Source organism: Neodiprion lecontei, chromosome 4 (assembly GCF_021901455.1).
Source record: "Neodiprion lecontei isolate iyNeoLeco1 chromosome 4, iyNeoLeco1.1, whole genome shotgun sequence".
NCBI classification, from domain to species: domain Eukaryota; kingdom Metazoa; phylum Arthropoda; class Insecta; order Hymenoptera; family Diprionidae; genus Neodiprion; species Neodiprion lecontei.
In genome coordinates this window covers 4376494-4391547 of record NC_060263.1, presented here as the reverse complement: position 1 = coordinate 4391547, position 15054 = coordinate 4376494, and the positions used below count along the sequence as shown (strand labels likewise).

Genomic DNA, 15054 nt, shown 5'->3' with positions numbered 1-15054 from the left:
TAACGATGTCCGGCACACGTGAAAACGTCGGGGAGAATCGTTTTAATTTTTTCAAAAAAACTGACCGGCTTTCCCTCAATTTTCAGTCCATTTTGACACTCGCGTTGTTCGCCCTTCTCTCCGCTGTCTCGGCACAACTCGACATCCCGCTTCGGGATGATCTGCTCCAGACGATGATTCGCGAGGCTGGAAGCGGGAATTTGGACTACAGGAACGTTCTGGCGAAGCTCGAATTCCAGGGGATTCAACAGTGCAGCAACAACGTTGCCAGTCAGTGGGCTTACGAGACTAACGTAAACGAGTTTACGCAATCACAGGCGGTGAGTGTTACGACGTCTTATCACCCTTGCGAAAGCTCCGACTTATGTCTTAAAACGCTTTGCCGAGTGGCTTCGATCTGATGCCTCGAAAACTGGTAAAAGCGTTTCTCCATATTTCGCAAATATCCGAATTTATCAGACGATTAGCGATTGCATCACCGAAAATACTTTTTCATTATGGTTTGTACCTTACTGTCCTTGACTATTTTCATTTCTTATTCCAAAATCGTTCGATATCGATTCGTATAAAAAATGTAAATCAGTTTTGTGCCTCTGACCAGAAAATCAAATACGTGTAGTGTTACCGTTTCTTTTTTATCATGTGTAAATCACACGTGATATATTTTCTTGTTACGTTTGCGATAATTTCATCAAACAGATTCAATATTGCGATGACCAAAAAACGTGGTATTGACGACTGTAATAATTACACGAAATTCAGCTGTTTTTACCACATATTTTCTTGTAATTCCAACAATGTTTAAACCGTTGTATTTCAACCGCAAAAAAAAACAATTTTACTCAACTCATTTATTAACAAATGAAATTTTTCTGTGTGCAAAAAATTTCATCCGGCTATTATATTCGCAGATTAACGAATTGATCATTTAAAAAGGCGTGCAATTGCGAACTGCAGCGATCGCATGAATGATTCAACGCAGCGGCAGCGAGATAATCCATTCAGGAATTAAATATTCCGTACGCATATTTTACTCTCGTTCTTAATTGATGACAATTTCATAATCGAATGAGTCCGCTACGCTTGTGTGGGTATAATAATGTAATTTACTGTTCAACGTTGGGATTACGACTTGTTATGTACTTGTAGAAAATTCTCCAGAAAGGTTTTCAAAAGGTTGTTAAAGCCGCGATTTCACGCTCAGGTAATTCTGCCCGAATCCACAACGCGGTCGGCTGACCTAGAAACTAATTCATAACCCTCATTTTTTACTTATTTATTTACTTTTTCTTTTTGTTCCGTATGTTTTCTTTTTCCTTCTACCAACCCGTATACCTATACACAACAGTGTTTGTGGCTAAATTCACGCCACGGTTACGTTACGCTACGAGACTTCAATCGGCTTGTGTTATACGGTAAACTTTTTTTCCAACTCGATCAATGAATCGGGAGTGTTTTAAGTATAGGTGAAAAAAACTGCAGAGGCTATTAACCAACTGATCAATAATTGTCTCGTGACTAAAGTCACTGAGCGTAATATAAACGGCATTAGAATGAATATCGCGCAGTTGTTGAAGCCAATTCATTAGGGTAATTAAATTAATTGTGACGTGACGGTAATATTCGTTAATTATTTTGTTTTTATATCGACGAAACACGGAAGCCAAGCACAGGGTTTTATTTTTCAATCGCAATCGCGTCAGCACCTGCATCGCTAAAAGTGTTTTAATTGACGTATGACAAGTTCTGTAAGACGTAATTGTAGAGCTCTACCTGTAATATTCTGATTCCACTCATCAGCTATTTTGATGACGAATAACGCGATTACACACCTTCAGAATTCATTTCATTGATGAATAATACTGAATGATTATTCCTGCATTCATACTGCTGTGAATTCATCACTCTTTGATGAAAAAAATGCGATCGCAATACAGGCGTGAACAATATTTTCCGCATCTTTTCTAACACTGGAAATAAAATAGTGAACTACTTTAAAGATTCTCAGAGAATTTCAAATAAAGGTAGAATGAAATTCAACTCAAGGCGCCAAATTGTATTAAAGCTCTTCTGCAAGTCCCTGCATGAATTCGAATGTTTGTATTTTCATTGAAAAAAAAAAGACGAACTCTGAGGAACAATAAAATTTTCTGCCGAAATCAAAATGTCACTACTTACAGGCATAAAAATGCAATAGAAATTCGATTCGTTAACAAACGTTTGATAAAATTAGCGGTTGATTTACCGTAATATAAAAACCGAGGTGATTAATCAAGTTGCGCAATTTTTAATCAAGCCGACATCAGTCGCACTTTCATGCCCCAAATGCAAGTAGGTATAGCGATTTAAATTTTCCATGACACGAGTAGAGACGGTGCCCTTGTCGCCTGAGAAGTGGGAAAGTCGTGAGGGGGAGTAATGCGTGAAATTTTCCCATACGATACCATTGTGCGGTAGTTGTCCGTGTCTGTGGAGTTGAGTAACCCGCAAGTTTATCTCTCATAATACTTGCTACTGGGTCAACCCGAATGGAGAGACGTGCCGATGAAGAAGACGACCGTGACGATGAAAATAAGGTGGACGAACCATTGCGTGACAATGATTGCCTACCGCTCGAATGTTTATGGGAACTTTGCGAAATTAACATGTTGTACACACCAATACTCATATTATACATTTCCTAATAATGTTAGGCAGTTTTTAAAGCGCCTGCGAGTCAGGCAACCAGCTCTTCGTTACTGCGTTGCAGAATGCGGTACAATCAGGATGACGCGGTTCTTTTGATTCCTGTAATATTATACCGGGCTGTTCGAATGGCTGATATTTTTATTTTATTGACGAAGTTAGAAATTAAATGTATATTTCAGGGTATAAGAATAATGTCGGTGGAATTGATTTTGTATACTATGATTGACGACGATCTTCAACGATACACCGTTCATTGGATGATCGATGTAAAAATCCTTTCGATTTCACGCCTATACATTTCGGTTTTACCGTTTTTTTTTTTTTTTAAATCTTAATTGTATTTCAGCTAGAAGCGCAGCAGCTGTATTCGGAGTTTCAAAATCAAGCGTGGCAGCTGATTAGTAGGTTGAACATAAACGGTATTAGAGATCCAACGATCAGGAGACGTCTAACTTTCCTGTCTATTGTCGGTCCAGCCGCACTTCCGCCAGGTCAATTGGAAAGAGTGAGTTGAAAAAAAATACTCGTACAATAAGCATATATTAGAAGAAAAAAAAAATGCGGCTCGTTTTCAGCAGTACAAACGAGCGTGATTCGTTTCTCATTTTTTGTATCCTTCCTCAGTACAACCGTGTCATAAATGACATGCTCTCGATCTACAACAGCGCAACAATTTGTGCCCATAACGATCCTTTCCGCTGCGGACTGCGTCTTTATCCCGGTAAGTTACACGATTCGCCATATTAGCCATTGTAAATCCTTCAATCCGTTAATTTTTTTTTTTAGCATATCTTTTGAAAAAGCAGATTCCATTGTTCAAGCTTTTGTAAAGAGATTCACAAGACACTCGCGTTGGCAAAAATTCGCCAAGTCATTTTTTGCGAATGGAGTACGATTAATCATCCTCGACCTTTGAACCTGCTTCTCTAAAATTACAACCCACCGTAGTCAAATTATACACCATTTACGCAAATAATTTTCAAGCGAAATTATATTCTGAGAAAAAATGATGATACACACGTTGATGATGTTTTCGAATGCGTGAGTGATTCAGATGACAATCTTGTTTCGAATTTTGAACGTGAAGAACCAGATTACCACCAACGATTCGATCAATGCATCTTTTGAAAAAATTTTAAATATTTTCCCTCACGTCTACAGACCTTTCCCAAATAATGGCAAAGAGCAGAGATTGGGACGAGTTGCAGTACGTTTGGATCGAATGGCGAAGACGGAGTGGTAACCAAATGCGAGATCTCTACGAGCAGCTGGTAGATCTGAACAACGAAGCGGCGAGTTACAACAGTCAGTGAAAAACGCATAGCGATAATGTTTTCGCGGTAAACGGAGATCGAACAAAACGCGTAATATTTCCAATTTCATTTTCCGCAGATTTTACGAACGCAGCTGAGTACTGGATGTTTCCCTACGAGAGCCCTGATCTTCAACAGGAACTCGATGCTGCCTGGAACAGCGTTCGTCCGCTCTACGAAGAGCTGCATGCCTATGTCAGAAGGAAGCTGCGAGATCTTTATGGTCCGGAAAAAGTTAGCAGACAGGCGCCTTTGCCGTCTCACATACTCGGTGAGAGTGCGAATTGATCGTGAAAAGCCCGTTTTTACACCATTCGATGGGACACGAGGGATATTGGGCACCAAAAACGATCGGAAGCTGTTACGGACAGCAAGATTTATTCAACACAGCCAATTTAGAAAATTTAAACGATTCCGAAAGATTTTGGACGACGAAATATTGAATAAATTCTTACAGACTGAGAAAGTAAATTAATATTTGAACACTCGATCGGTAGCAAAATTTAATGAAGCTGAAACTAGCAGCCAAACCTTTTTGACTTTTTGGAATTAGAAAAATGCAGTTCACTTTTGTCCTCGTAATTCTATAAAAGTATTGGGGGTTCAAGGTATTTCACTACATTTTGATTTTCATACTTAACTACTTTATCCGAATAAACATTAAAACATTTGGCAGCTAATTCTTGCTGCTAACTTCAGCCTCGTCAAAATTTGTCAGATGTGAAAAGGTAACATCTCATTTACAATCGGACTGTGTCTAATTCATATCGTGTCCGATACAACTTCCGGTATTTTCATTATTTTGTTTTTGGTGTCTGATAACACTGGAGTTTTATCGAGTGGTGTCAAAACCGGATTATCTCGACTGATCTGCGAACCATGTGAAGAAAATAAAAGCAGCAATTTCAGCAGAACCAAATTGGATTCATACGCACTTGACGATGTAGGGCGAATTTTTTCGTCCAATTCGCTGTAGAAATAAGTTAATGGTGATTTAATCGAGTCGATGTAGATTTTTCACGAGATATCTAATTCGGAAAATTTGCTCTAACCACTGCGTAATCAAGTGAGGAAGAAAACAAGAGGTATAAATTGAGCGAAACAAGGCACGCCGTTGAAATATTTATGGGGATTCTTATCGTTAGAATCGTGTTCGCGAGTTAATGCGAATCAATCGAAACATCTGATCTCTGACCTTTGGATCCTCGAAATATAACGGCCTTTTATCCGACGATGAGGCGCGAATCCGATCAGCCATTTTATTACATCTTTAAAGCATGCCAATTTCGCCATTTACGATCACAGCTTATCGCGCAATTAACCGACACAATCAGCGATCACCAGAAGCTGATCATATATTTCACTATCGCATCGCGCTGCGAACGTTTAGGAATAATGAGATTTTTATGCCCGATGACAAATTATACGACGTTGTCCGAAGCGAGTATTTTTTTTATTTATTCTTTTTCTCTTTTTCAATTCCACCAAAAGCATTTCTTTCATCTAATTTTTGGTCAGCCTAAGTGTGGCAATTTGTATCATTGCCTTTGAAGAAAAAAAGAGGTTGAAATGATGATCTCACGCGTGTAACGAACCTTACGTAATCCGTTATTTGATGCACGAAGAAGAGGATTGGCTGTTGCTGCTTAAGAAAAAAAATTAGGAATCGATTGATTTTTATGTTTTTTCTAAGCCGTTCACTTGACCGTGGCATTCGGCAGAAGATTCGAAAAACAAATAGAAAAAATGTATGAAAAAAACTTGACCATATTTCCATTTACAGGTAACATGTGGGGACAATCGTGGACAAATATTGTGGACATAACGATGCCGTATCCGGGAAAAAATCGTTTGGACGTTACGCAAGAAATGTTGAATCAGGTATGCAAACTGAACATCACATCGCCCAACTTCTGTTTTTATATGGGTCGTTCCACGCCAACTGTAACAACTTTCGACCCTCGCTATTTTGATTTCGTTTTTCCCAACTCCAAAACAGTACCCCGAATTTTTTCAGATTTGTTTTTTTGAGTAAATTTGTATCACTTATCGTTTATGAAAAGCAACATATCTTATGCTGTGAATCAAAAATCTGGAAAAATTTCCAAACAAATTTTGTTTCATATCAAAACTTTCAAGCCTAAGCCCAAAGCTGGCTGACGATTGCTTCTACTATTTTTTGAGCTTTTTAGCAAAAAAAAAAAAACAAATGTAAAGAAGAATTAGTTTATTATGAGCGGTTGCTCAAACAGTTTCATATATAATACCAGATTGACTCGAAAAAATCTGACATAATTCAGGGTACTGCTTTGTAATTGAGACAATCGCATAAAAAGTTTTTAATAAACTCAGGAATGGTGAGGATCTAACATTGGTACAATGGGCGTGGAATGCCCCATATACAGATATATATCTATCCTCTTGATTTTGTTACGGCAAAATGTTTAAACTTAAAATTCGCTACTCTATATGCAATAAATTGCGGTCTCTGAATCGTAATTAACCGTACGAGTAACGAACCGCGCATGGTAGATTCCCGCCTAAATACCACGTAGAAAATTTATAGAACAGTCAACGCCTCTCCCGAATACTAATAAAAATATTTCAAACGCAGGGATACACGCCTATCGACATGTTCCGTGTTGCTGAGGAGTTTTATGTGTCCCTAAACCTGAGCGCTATGCCTCCGGAATTTTGGGCGAGCAGCTTGTTCGTCGATCCTGGAGATCGCGATCTGGTCTGTCAGGCATCGGCCTGGGATTTTTGCAATCGTCTTGATTACAGGTAGATTGAAATTGTCATTGAAAAAAAAACCGGACAGGTGCGAGTAAGACTCGCGCTCTGAGGATTCCGTACATACATAATTATTTTTTTACTATATGACATAACTACGAATCCACTATTTTCCAACTTTTTCTTTTACTTGGGCTGTGAGACCTTGCTTCTCTCCAAATTTCATGACTCTAGGTCAACGGGATGACACCCTATAGGTTTTGACGAGTGATTTTGCGAGTATCAAAATATGTGGCATAGATGCTTCAATTTTTTATTGTATTTGATATTAATTTGAAATTGATACCTCTATCCGTTTCTGAGAAAAAGAAGCGATCCTACAAGGGTCCCGTTTTTAAAAATGAAAATGGAAGACGGATTAGGAAACACTGGCACAGTGTTCGTGGCTTGCGGATTCGCAATTGGCGAAGAAACTTAAATTCGCACTCACCTTCCGCGGATCGTGTTTTCAGGATCAAAATGTGCACCAGAGTGACGATGAAGGACTTGATCACCGTCCACCACGAGATGGCCCACATCCAGTATTTCCTCCGGTACAGCAAACTGCCACGAGAATTCAGGGACGGCGCGAATCCAGGTAACCGAATCGGCACAATAGTTTCTCGGTGTCAATCACGAGTCACACTCAAATTTGATATCGATTTTCCGAACGTGACACGATTCCAATCACGGCTGAGCGAAGACTGAGTTACGCAAGTTGAGCCGCTGCTCGTAACGTCCGGAAGTAAATATTTACTCGCATGTCTCTGTGCGTCGCCGGTAAGTAGAGTCGTAAATAGAGTTCAGTGTTTACGTTTAATGGTTCGAAAGTCGGTATAAATACTCGAGTTTAACAGTCGGAATGAGTTACGTCGAACACGAGGAGTGGAATACAAAGAAGAAGAAGAAGATGACGATGAAACGAGAGTGGAAAATAAAACGCCGGACGAAACGGGTACAGGTCTCATTTTTTCGCGGGCATAATTGCACTTTCTCCAACGCTGGTCGCGGTGGTAAAATGTTCCTCTGTAGCAGCGTTAATCAGGAAGCACGCGTGCGTGTAATGAGCGATAAGGCTGATCATCTCGCGCCAAGTCGTCTCCATTTTTTCGCTCGATACCATATCTGGTCCGTTCCGAGAAAACGAAACCTCGGATCTCCGTGGCGTGAAAGTCCACCGAAAGTATCCAATTGGAAAAAATGTATCGTAGATCTGAATCGTGATAACTATTGTGCCTATTGTGCCTATTGCGAATCTCACATACATACAGCAATTGAACACCTGAAACGATTACGATTCGGTATGGATTAAATTTCACCACATCGCAATTGCTTCAGACAACGTTTACCATGCCAGTTTCTACGTATGTCATTTTCTCGTTAATTTTCGCAGGGTTTCACGAAGCCGTTGGTGAGGCTGTCGCTCTGAGCGTCGCGACGCCTCGACACTTCCAGGCCATTGGCCTGGCGCCCAGATATTCGGTGGAGCCTTCGGCGGACATAAACTACCTCTTTGCTCTCGCGATGGACAAGGTGGTACTCCTGCCGTTTAGCCTGACGATGGACAAATGGCGATGGGACCTTTTCAACCGGGTGGTGAACAGGGAGGAGTACAATTGTCACTGGCACAGACTGCGCGAACAGTACTCGGGGATTAAGCCGCCGGTCCTCAGGTCCGAGGACGACTTCGATCCAGGATCCAAGTACCACATACCGGCGAACATCCCCTACATTCGGTGAGTGATTTACGGGCTTTGAGAAATTGCCTTTCGAGAATCTCGACGAGTTAAGAGGAAGTGGATGAGATTAATGACTTGATCGCTACTTCCGGGCAATGTGATGTGTTTCAAAGGCGCGTTACGGTACGGCGGAAGTGGATCACTTCGATCGCAGTTTCACTTTCCGATTTCCGGGTCTCGGTCATAAATCGTACAAAATGATCCGTTACATGCAGGGATGTAAATCAGAACGTCGTACGATGATATAAACACGCGCGCAGCTGTGCACACGGGTTTATTTTCTTCTTTGGTTTTTATTAGAAAGTGTATACGAGTACAAGACAATTAAACGATACATCGTAGGATACGTTAATACAGGTACATGCATTAGACTCGTTGCTTCGGAGCTTCCGAGTTTAGGTTTATTTTTCCCCTTTCGTACACGTCCGAAAGAGTCACGATCGTAGCAATGGCCGAACGTAAAAAGGTACAAGTAGACCTCAAAAAAAACCATGGTCCCTAGTGTCCATGGTGAGACTCCTGGTACCCGCCAAAGCTGGACTCGTAGTCACCAACGGAAGTCTGTCCGACGTCGCCACCACCGCCGTATCCCGATTCAAGACCACCATCCTCTTCCTGGACGTGAACCGGTACCGGGACCTTCACGGGGTATGGAACATGCTTGACGACGTGATAGGGAACATGCTTCGTGACGGTAACGGGAACCGGTCTGTCAACCGGTACCTTAACGGGGTACGGAACAGGCTTCTCGACCGGATAAGGAACCTTCTTCTCTACGGGATAGGGCGCAGGGACGGGAACCTTGACGGGAACGGGCACCGGCTTCTCTACCGGAACGGGAACCGGTCTCTCAACGTGTACCTTGACCGGATATGGAACCGGCTTCTCTACCGGAACGGGAACGTGCTTGTCTACAGGAACTGGGTACGGCTTATCGACGTGTACCGGATACGGTCTGTCCACGTGCACCTTCACCGGGTAAGGTATCGGCTTTTCGACCGGGAAGGGCTGCGGCACGTGTACCGGAACCTTGACCGGATACGGCACAGGCTTCTCTATGGGGTAGGGCTGCGGAACCGGGACCTTAACGGGGTAGTGGACCTTCTTCTCAACCGGATAGGGTTGTGGCACGTACACCTTGTAGGGCACTGGTCTGTCCACCGGGACGTGAACCGGGTAGTGAACTTTCTTCTCGACTGGATAGGGCTGCGGAATGTGAACCGGAACCTTTACGTACACCTTGACCGGGTAGTGTACCTGCTTCTCTACGGGGTAAGGTTGTGGAACGGGAACCTTAACGGGGTAGGGAACCTCCTTCTCGACCGGGTACGGTATCTTCCTCTCAACCGGGTACGGAATCTTCACGTTCTTCACTATCGTTATCTGCTTTATCTTCCCCCCGTCATCGCCGTAGCCACCCCCGTAACTCTGACCCGAACCCCCATGGCCGCTCAAGTCCAGCCCGTGACCCCCGCCGATTTCGCCACCCCCGAACGAACCTCCATGTCCCGCACCGCTCAGGTCGAAGCTGTGGCTTCCGCCCAACTCGGAGCCCAGATTGAAACCGTGGTTTCCAACGTCCACCAGGCCTCGCTTGTCCTGCTTCTTCTCCGAGGCTGACGCCAAGTCCTCTTTATCCTCGACCGACTTCGGCGACGCGTCCTTCTCGCAAGATCCCAAGGCCAGCAGGCCTACCAGAGACAACAGCACCTGGAATTCGGAAAGAATTACTTTGAGGTTGATCGCCATGTATCAAACTCGTTTAATTCACGTTTCGCCGACACTGGACCGTGGCTTTACCAACGCTTTCGATTTTTCGTAATTGAGCAAACACGGAGGAAGGATCGTTTGTAGAGTACAAGGCTCATTTGCCTAATGCGTTCGTTTAAGAAGACGCTAACGAGTCGCTGGTAAGGTGTTTCACTTCGATACGTAAACTCATGTCCGTACGAGCCACGGCTTTTTTCTTCTTTTACTTTTTTCGATCTCCTCAGCGCGGAAAGAAAAAACCGATCCTTACTCCGCGTTCCACTCAATGTATATCAAATCCGCGGAGGATTCACGATGCGTTTTTTCCATCTTACCAATAGCCGCATAGTTCCGGTATCGCTGTGACCAAAGTCCAGACTTTACTGGATGCTCGCCCTCAAGAACCACCTGACTTTATACCTACCGGCTGCTTTCCCCGGTTGAAAAGAAGAGGTACATATATTGTTGTGTGCTGCAGCGGTTGAAAGTGAAATACGTACGATGATTACACCGAGCGTATGTCTAACGTGTGTATATTACTTTTTTTTATTTCTTCTTCTTCCTCTTCTTCCATTTATACTTCACCTACAAACTTGCCAGCGCAACACGTGAGACTATCTCAGCTCATCTACAACCACGCTCTCCTACTCGGACGCTATTACGTTCTATATGGCTACTTGTGTGTGTTGTTCACGTTTCTCTCCGTTCCCATATAATATCCTTCCGTAGCTCAACAAGGAACTGCACAAGCCTCGCAAGTCTGGCATGAACGATTTTCGATCCTACTTCCGATATATCAATCCCTTTCATTTTCTCTTTCACGCTAATCGATTCCCTCTTGACACCTGCTCGACTTGATTCTTCTTCTTCATTTTTACACATCTCGTAATTGTTAACAATTATTGTCAAAAAAAAGAGAAAAAAACTGCCCGAATTATGTACCCCAATTGTTATCCTGCTCGCAGTGACTTGTGGGGAAAATTATTCGGCCGATTCGAATTAATCTCGCGGTTGATACCTTCCACGCCCGTGAATTATGCGAACCTTGCAAGTTCATTGCTACGCGATTGGCCTCATTGCGTTATTGCGCAGTTGTATATCTACAATACCGTAGCCACGACACGATACAAGTGGTAATGAAAATTCATGAAAGTAAAAGGAGGTTTGATATCTGCGGCAGCAGTCAGAGTAAATCGTTATACATCGTTGGTTGAAATTTCCATCTACGGAATGATATTGTTTTACATAGTATTTCACATTTCCTGACGCCCTTATACTTAGCTTTGCTTTATCTTTTTCTTTTTTCCTCTCTCTCTCTCTCTCATTCTCTCTACTCTTACAATTTTTGTAATTCAAATTCCAGCGATCGGAGATTTGTTGAAGAGTCTTTATTGTCGAACAGAAAGCGAGTGTTACGTAAAACGAGTTCTGCTACTTCGTATTAGCAGCTCGCTACTCGATTCTCTTTATACTCACTTTGTAGGTCCGTAAAACTTCGAGACACTTTTATTGCCAGCCTCAGCGGCGTGCGTGTTATTAAATATTAACTCTCTGCTATATACAGAAGCGAATAATATCTGTATTCTCTAGTACCCAAGAAAACTGGACACTCACTGAAGATAATTTTGACGCGTAAAGTAAAGTCGATGAGGATAAATATTCAAATATTTGCTCAACGTCACACTTTACGAATTCTGCGCATACACCGGCTTATGGAAATAAGCCTTATTATACACGCGCATACGTGCTGTGTACACACTTGTAGCCTGATTTTTTATTTCTTGTTTTTGCCGACAAAACGATTCCTCCACTTCCTCTAAAATTTTACATTTCTTCTCGTCCAGGCGTTTTGCTAAGTGCCAAAGAGAAACTTTTTCGATATCGTTACTTTTTAAGATCGTAAACTTCCTGTATCCTCGATAATTAATAAAATCGGTAAAAAGAAGTAAACAACACAAGGAGCAAAAGATTCTTCGCAGAAACACGAGATCCGCGTTGGAAGATAACGAATGAAAAGAATAAACAGAATTGAATAGGATGTGATTTAGAAAAAAAGAAAAAAAAACAAAAAACTGAACTTCAATTGTTATTCCGAAAGAATGAAACTGACGATTTCTCTGATACTTAAAAGTGGGGATATTTTACTTAATATAAGGTAATTCTGTAATTATAATTATACATATCGTATGAAAATCTTCGACTTCTCCAATTACCCGAGTACGGAGTCATAATGCGTATTAAATATGGGAAAGCCGTATCATCCGTATAATGAAATCTACTTTCGATCGTTACAATTTCACTCTCTTACTTCGGGCCGCGGCCCGTGTTTATATTTTTGTTTTGTTTTTTTTTTTTTATTTCTTCCTTTTCTGAAACGTACCAAGGAAAGAAAATAAAAATACCCATAAGCAGCGACTCGAGCAACAGGACGTAACGGGCTTAAACCAGACGCGAACCGGATAACTTTAGGCATGGAATTACCTGAATGGTACTCCGGGGATATTACGCTGCATATACGTACATGTACAATGAATACCGTAATGCGTATTAACTCAGTAGCGACGTGACGCTGTCGCATCGCTCCCAAGTGTGCAATTACACGGGTAAACCATAATCGGAACTGAGAAGAGGTGAAAGAGCTTGCGGTGTGCGAAACGCTGCAACGATTCTGCACACTTTGAAAAATTTCATTTCTCGTATTTGTCTGATGGAAGACTTTTACGTTTCAATCACGTGCGATGAATCTTCCGGTTAAGGAAACTAATCTTCTTTTTGAATTTTTTATTTTTTTTCTCATGGTAAATTCTCGATGTAACCTTGAAAGATTTTAGCAAATTAAAAATCGGAACAGAAAATTCGTAAATCATTCTACAGCTAAAGACGCCTGCAATATCGCTAAGCGGCGAGAGAAACTCAATTTGCGTGTGTGCAAGAGAACCGGGTTTCGCGATTAAGTTGAGAAAAGCGAACAGGTTTCAACTTCGTCCAATTTGTCATAGCGCAGTGCGCACGTAGTTAAATATTATGCAACAGGAGTTCTCGAGCGCATGGTGCAAAAGGTACATAACGATGCAGTGCGTAAAACGCAGCTGACGATGTCCAGAAACTATTGTGCAACGGCAATTAGAACTCCGTCGAAGATTTTCGCCTGAAACTGACCGGCTTCGAACCCTCGGCAGAGTTCAGCATTTGACAAGACAAGCGGTTGGATTCGGTTCTCGAAAAATCGAAGATCGACGTCGAAAGTAGTCTGAATTTCATTAATTACAGGCGTTCTGTTTCACGAGAGCATCAACAACGCGATCGGCGAGTTGCGTGGCACGTCAAATTACTTCAAACAAGACAGAAGCAATTAACGTCACGGAGCGCGAAATTCGAGACCCTTTGGTGATTCCCCGATGTGTGTGTACAAAGATCGGAGAAAGTATCGAAGAGTTTTAAATTATACGTGTTACTTATACACACGTATGGACACGATGCACGCCACATAATCGGTTCCGTGGACTGTGCAGGATGAGGATCTCTATTCCGTGGTATTCCTCACCTGCCAAACCATCAGTCACGAAATAAATTGGGCCCAATTTGTCGGCGCGATGCCAAGATCGGATCCATTTATAGACGTGTAATTACGCAATGATGACACGGCGCACAGGCGAACGATCATTTTCTAATCTCAACGCTATATCGACCGCTGATTGTTATTTTATGTATATTATACAAGTGTAACGCGCACGATCGGCTGCGTCGTCGAGTGAAATGTAACAGGAAGTGGAATCCGACCGGTGCTTGCGATTTATCGTTGCATTTTTACACGCGTGTGTTATTACTTGTTGAGTAATGCGAGTCGAACGATTCTCGATAATCGATTTTACCAAGGCACCGAGCAATTAATTTCGTAATAGTATGTTGCCAATTTATGGTTAGAGTTAATAGTTGAAAATGTGAAAAATATACGACAATTGATTTTCCGATATTCAACCGCGTGTCTAACGTAATTAACAAACTGGAATTGAAGCGAAAGTCGATTAGCTGAAATATCCGAGACATTTTTAATAAATCGTTTCAAGATTTTATGTATATTATATGTAATTTACGCGACAAGTTTTTCGATAGGTATATTTGCCTGATCATTACTAGCAAATTTCCTTCCGCACCATCGATCAAACTTTCTGTCGACTTGAGTGGGAAAATAAATAGTGGAAAGGAATTTTTTATGCAGTCCCAGTTTAGCATTAGAACGTAGCAACGTAAGCCTTTCCGCGGCTTATCATATAAATTACCCGATTTCGGTTAAAGGCCGCATGTAAGTGCAGACTGAGTGAGCAACGCAGCGGAGCCGCAGAGTTCAAAAAGACACGAAGCATGCTCTGTTTTTAAACAAGTCAGTTAATTATATGTACGCTATTTTCAAATGCAGGCGAAAGTCTTTGCGACGAGCGGTTGCGAACCGTTCCTCTTTCTTCTTTGCGGCATAAAAGTTTGTGGAAAAAAATTAAACGGGATCGACAATAATTCAGGCGATTCGAACCACGGACCAAAAGTTGAAATTCATTTCAATCCGGTATCGCATCCGGTTATTGTCTTTCAGTTTCAAACGCTACTGCGTGAGATTCTTTAACGAAATATGTAATATTTGCGTTTCAAGGCGCAATTTAAATCGGCTGAAGAATTACAAAAAGAAATTTTCCCCGCCCATGTAATCATTGATATGTATAATTTAATTAAACCACTTTCACATTCTGCGAGCGAACATAAAGCTTCTGCCATTTACGTAGCCCCGGGGTCGCGTCATA

General features: G+C 41.8%; 2 protein-coding genes and 1 pseudogene across 2 annotated transcripts in view; 1 reads left to right on the top strand and 2 right to left on the bottom strand.

Moving 5' to 3' along the window:
• Window positions 1–7275, bottom strand: part of LOC107225343 — a 28148-nt pseudogene extending 20873 nt beyond the window's left edge.
• The window catches only part of LOC107225344 (angiotensin-converting enzyme), a 44707-nt gene that overhangs the window by 816 nt on the left and 28837 nt on the right, over window positions 1–15054 (top strand). Inside the window, exons 2-10 of the mRNA XM_015665775.2 lie at window positions 87–320; window positions 3035–3193; window positions 3313–3409; window positions 3850–3993; window positions 4081–4272; window positions 5785–5882; window positions 6616–6785; window positions 7247–7371; window positions 8167–8509. Of these exons, the coding sequence (XP_015521261.2) occupies window positions 87–320; window positions 3035–3193; window positions 3313–3409; window positions 3850–3993; window positions 4081–4272; window positions 5785–5882; window positions 6616–6785; window positions 7247–7371; window positions 8167–8509 (1562 nt within the window). The remainder of the gene's footprint in view (window positions 1–86; window positions 321–3034; window positions 3194–3312; window positions 3410–3849; window positions 3994–4080; window positions 4273–5784; window positions 5883–6615; window positions 6786–7246; window positions 7372–8166; window positions 8510–15054) is intronic.
• Window positions 8786–10712, bottom strand: LOC107225349 (proline-rich protein 4-like). Its single transcript, XM_015665780.2, has 2 exons — window positions 10597–10712; window positions 8786–10222 (listed from the first exon to the last, which is right to left on the bottom strand). The coding sequence occupies exons 1-2, from the start codon at window positions 10606–10608 to the stop codon at window positions 9011–9013; spliced, it is 1224 nt and encodes a 407-aa protein (XP_015521266.2). The 5' UTR covers window positions 10609–10712; the 3' UTR covers window positions 8786–9010.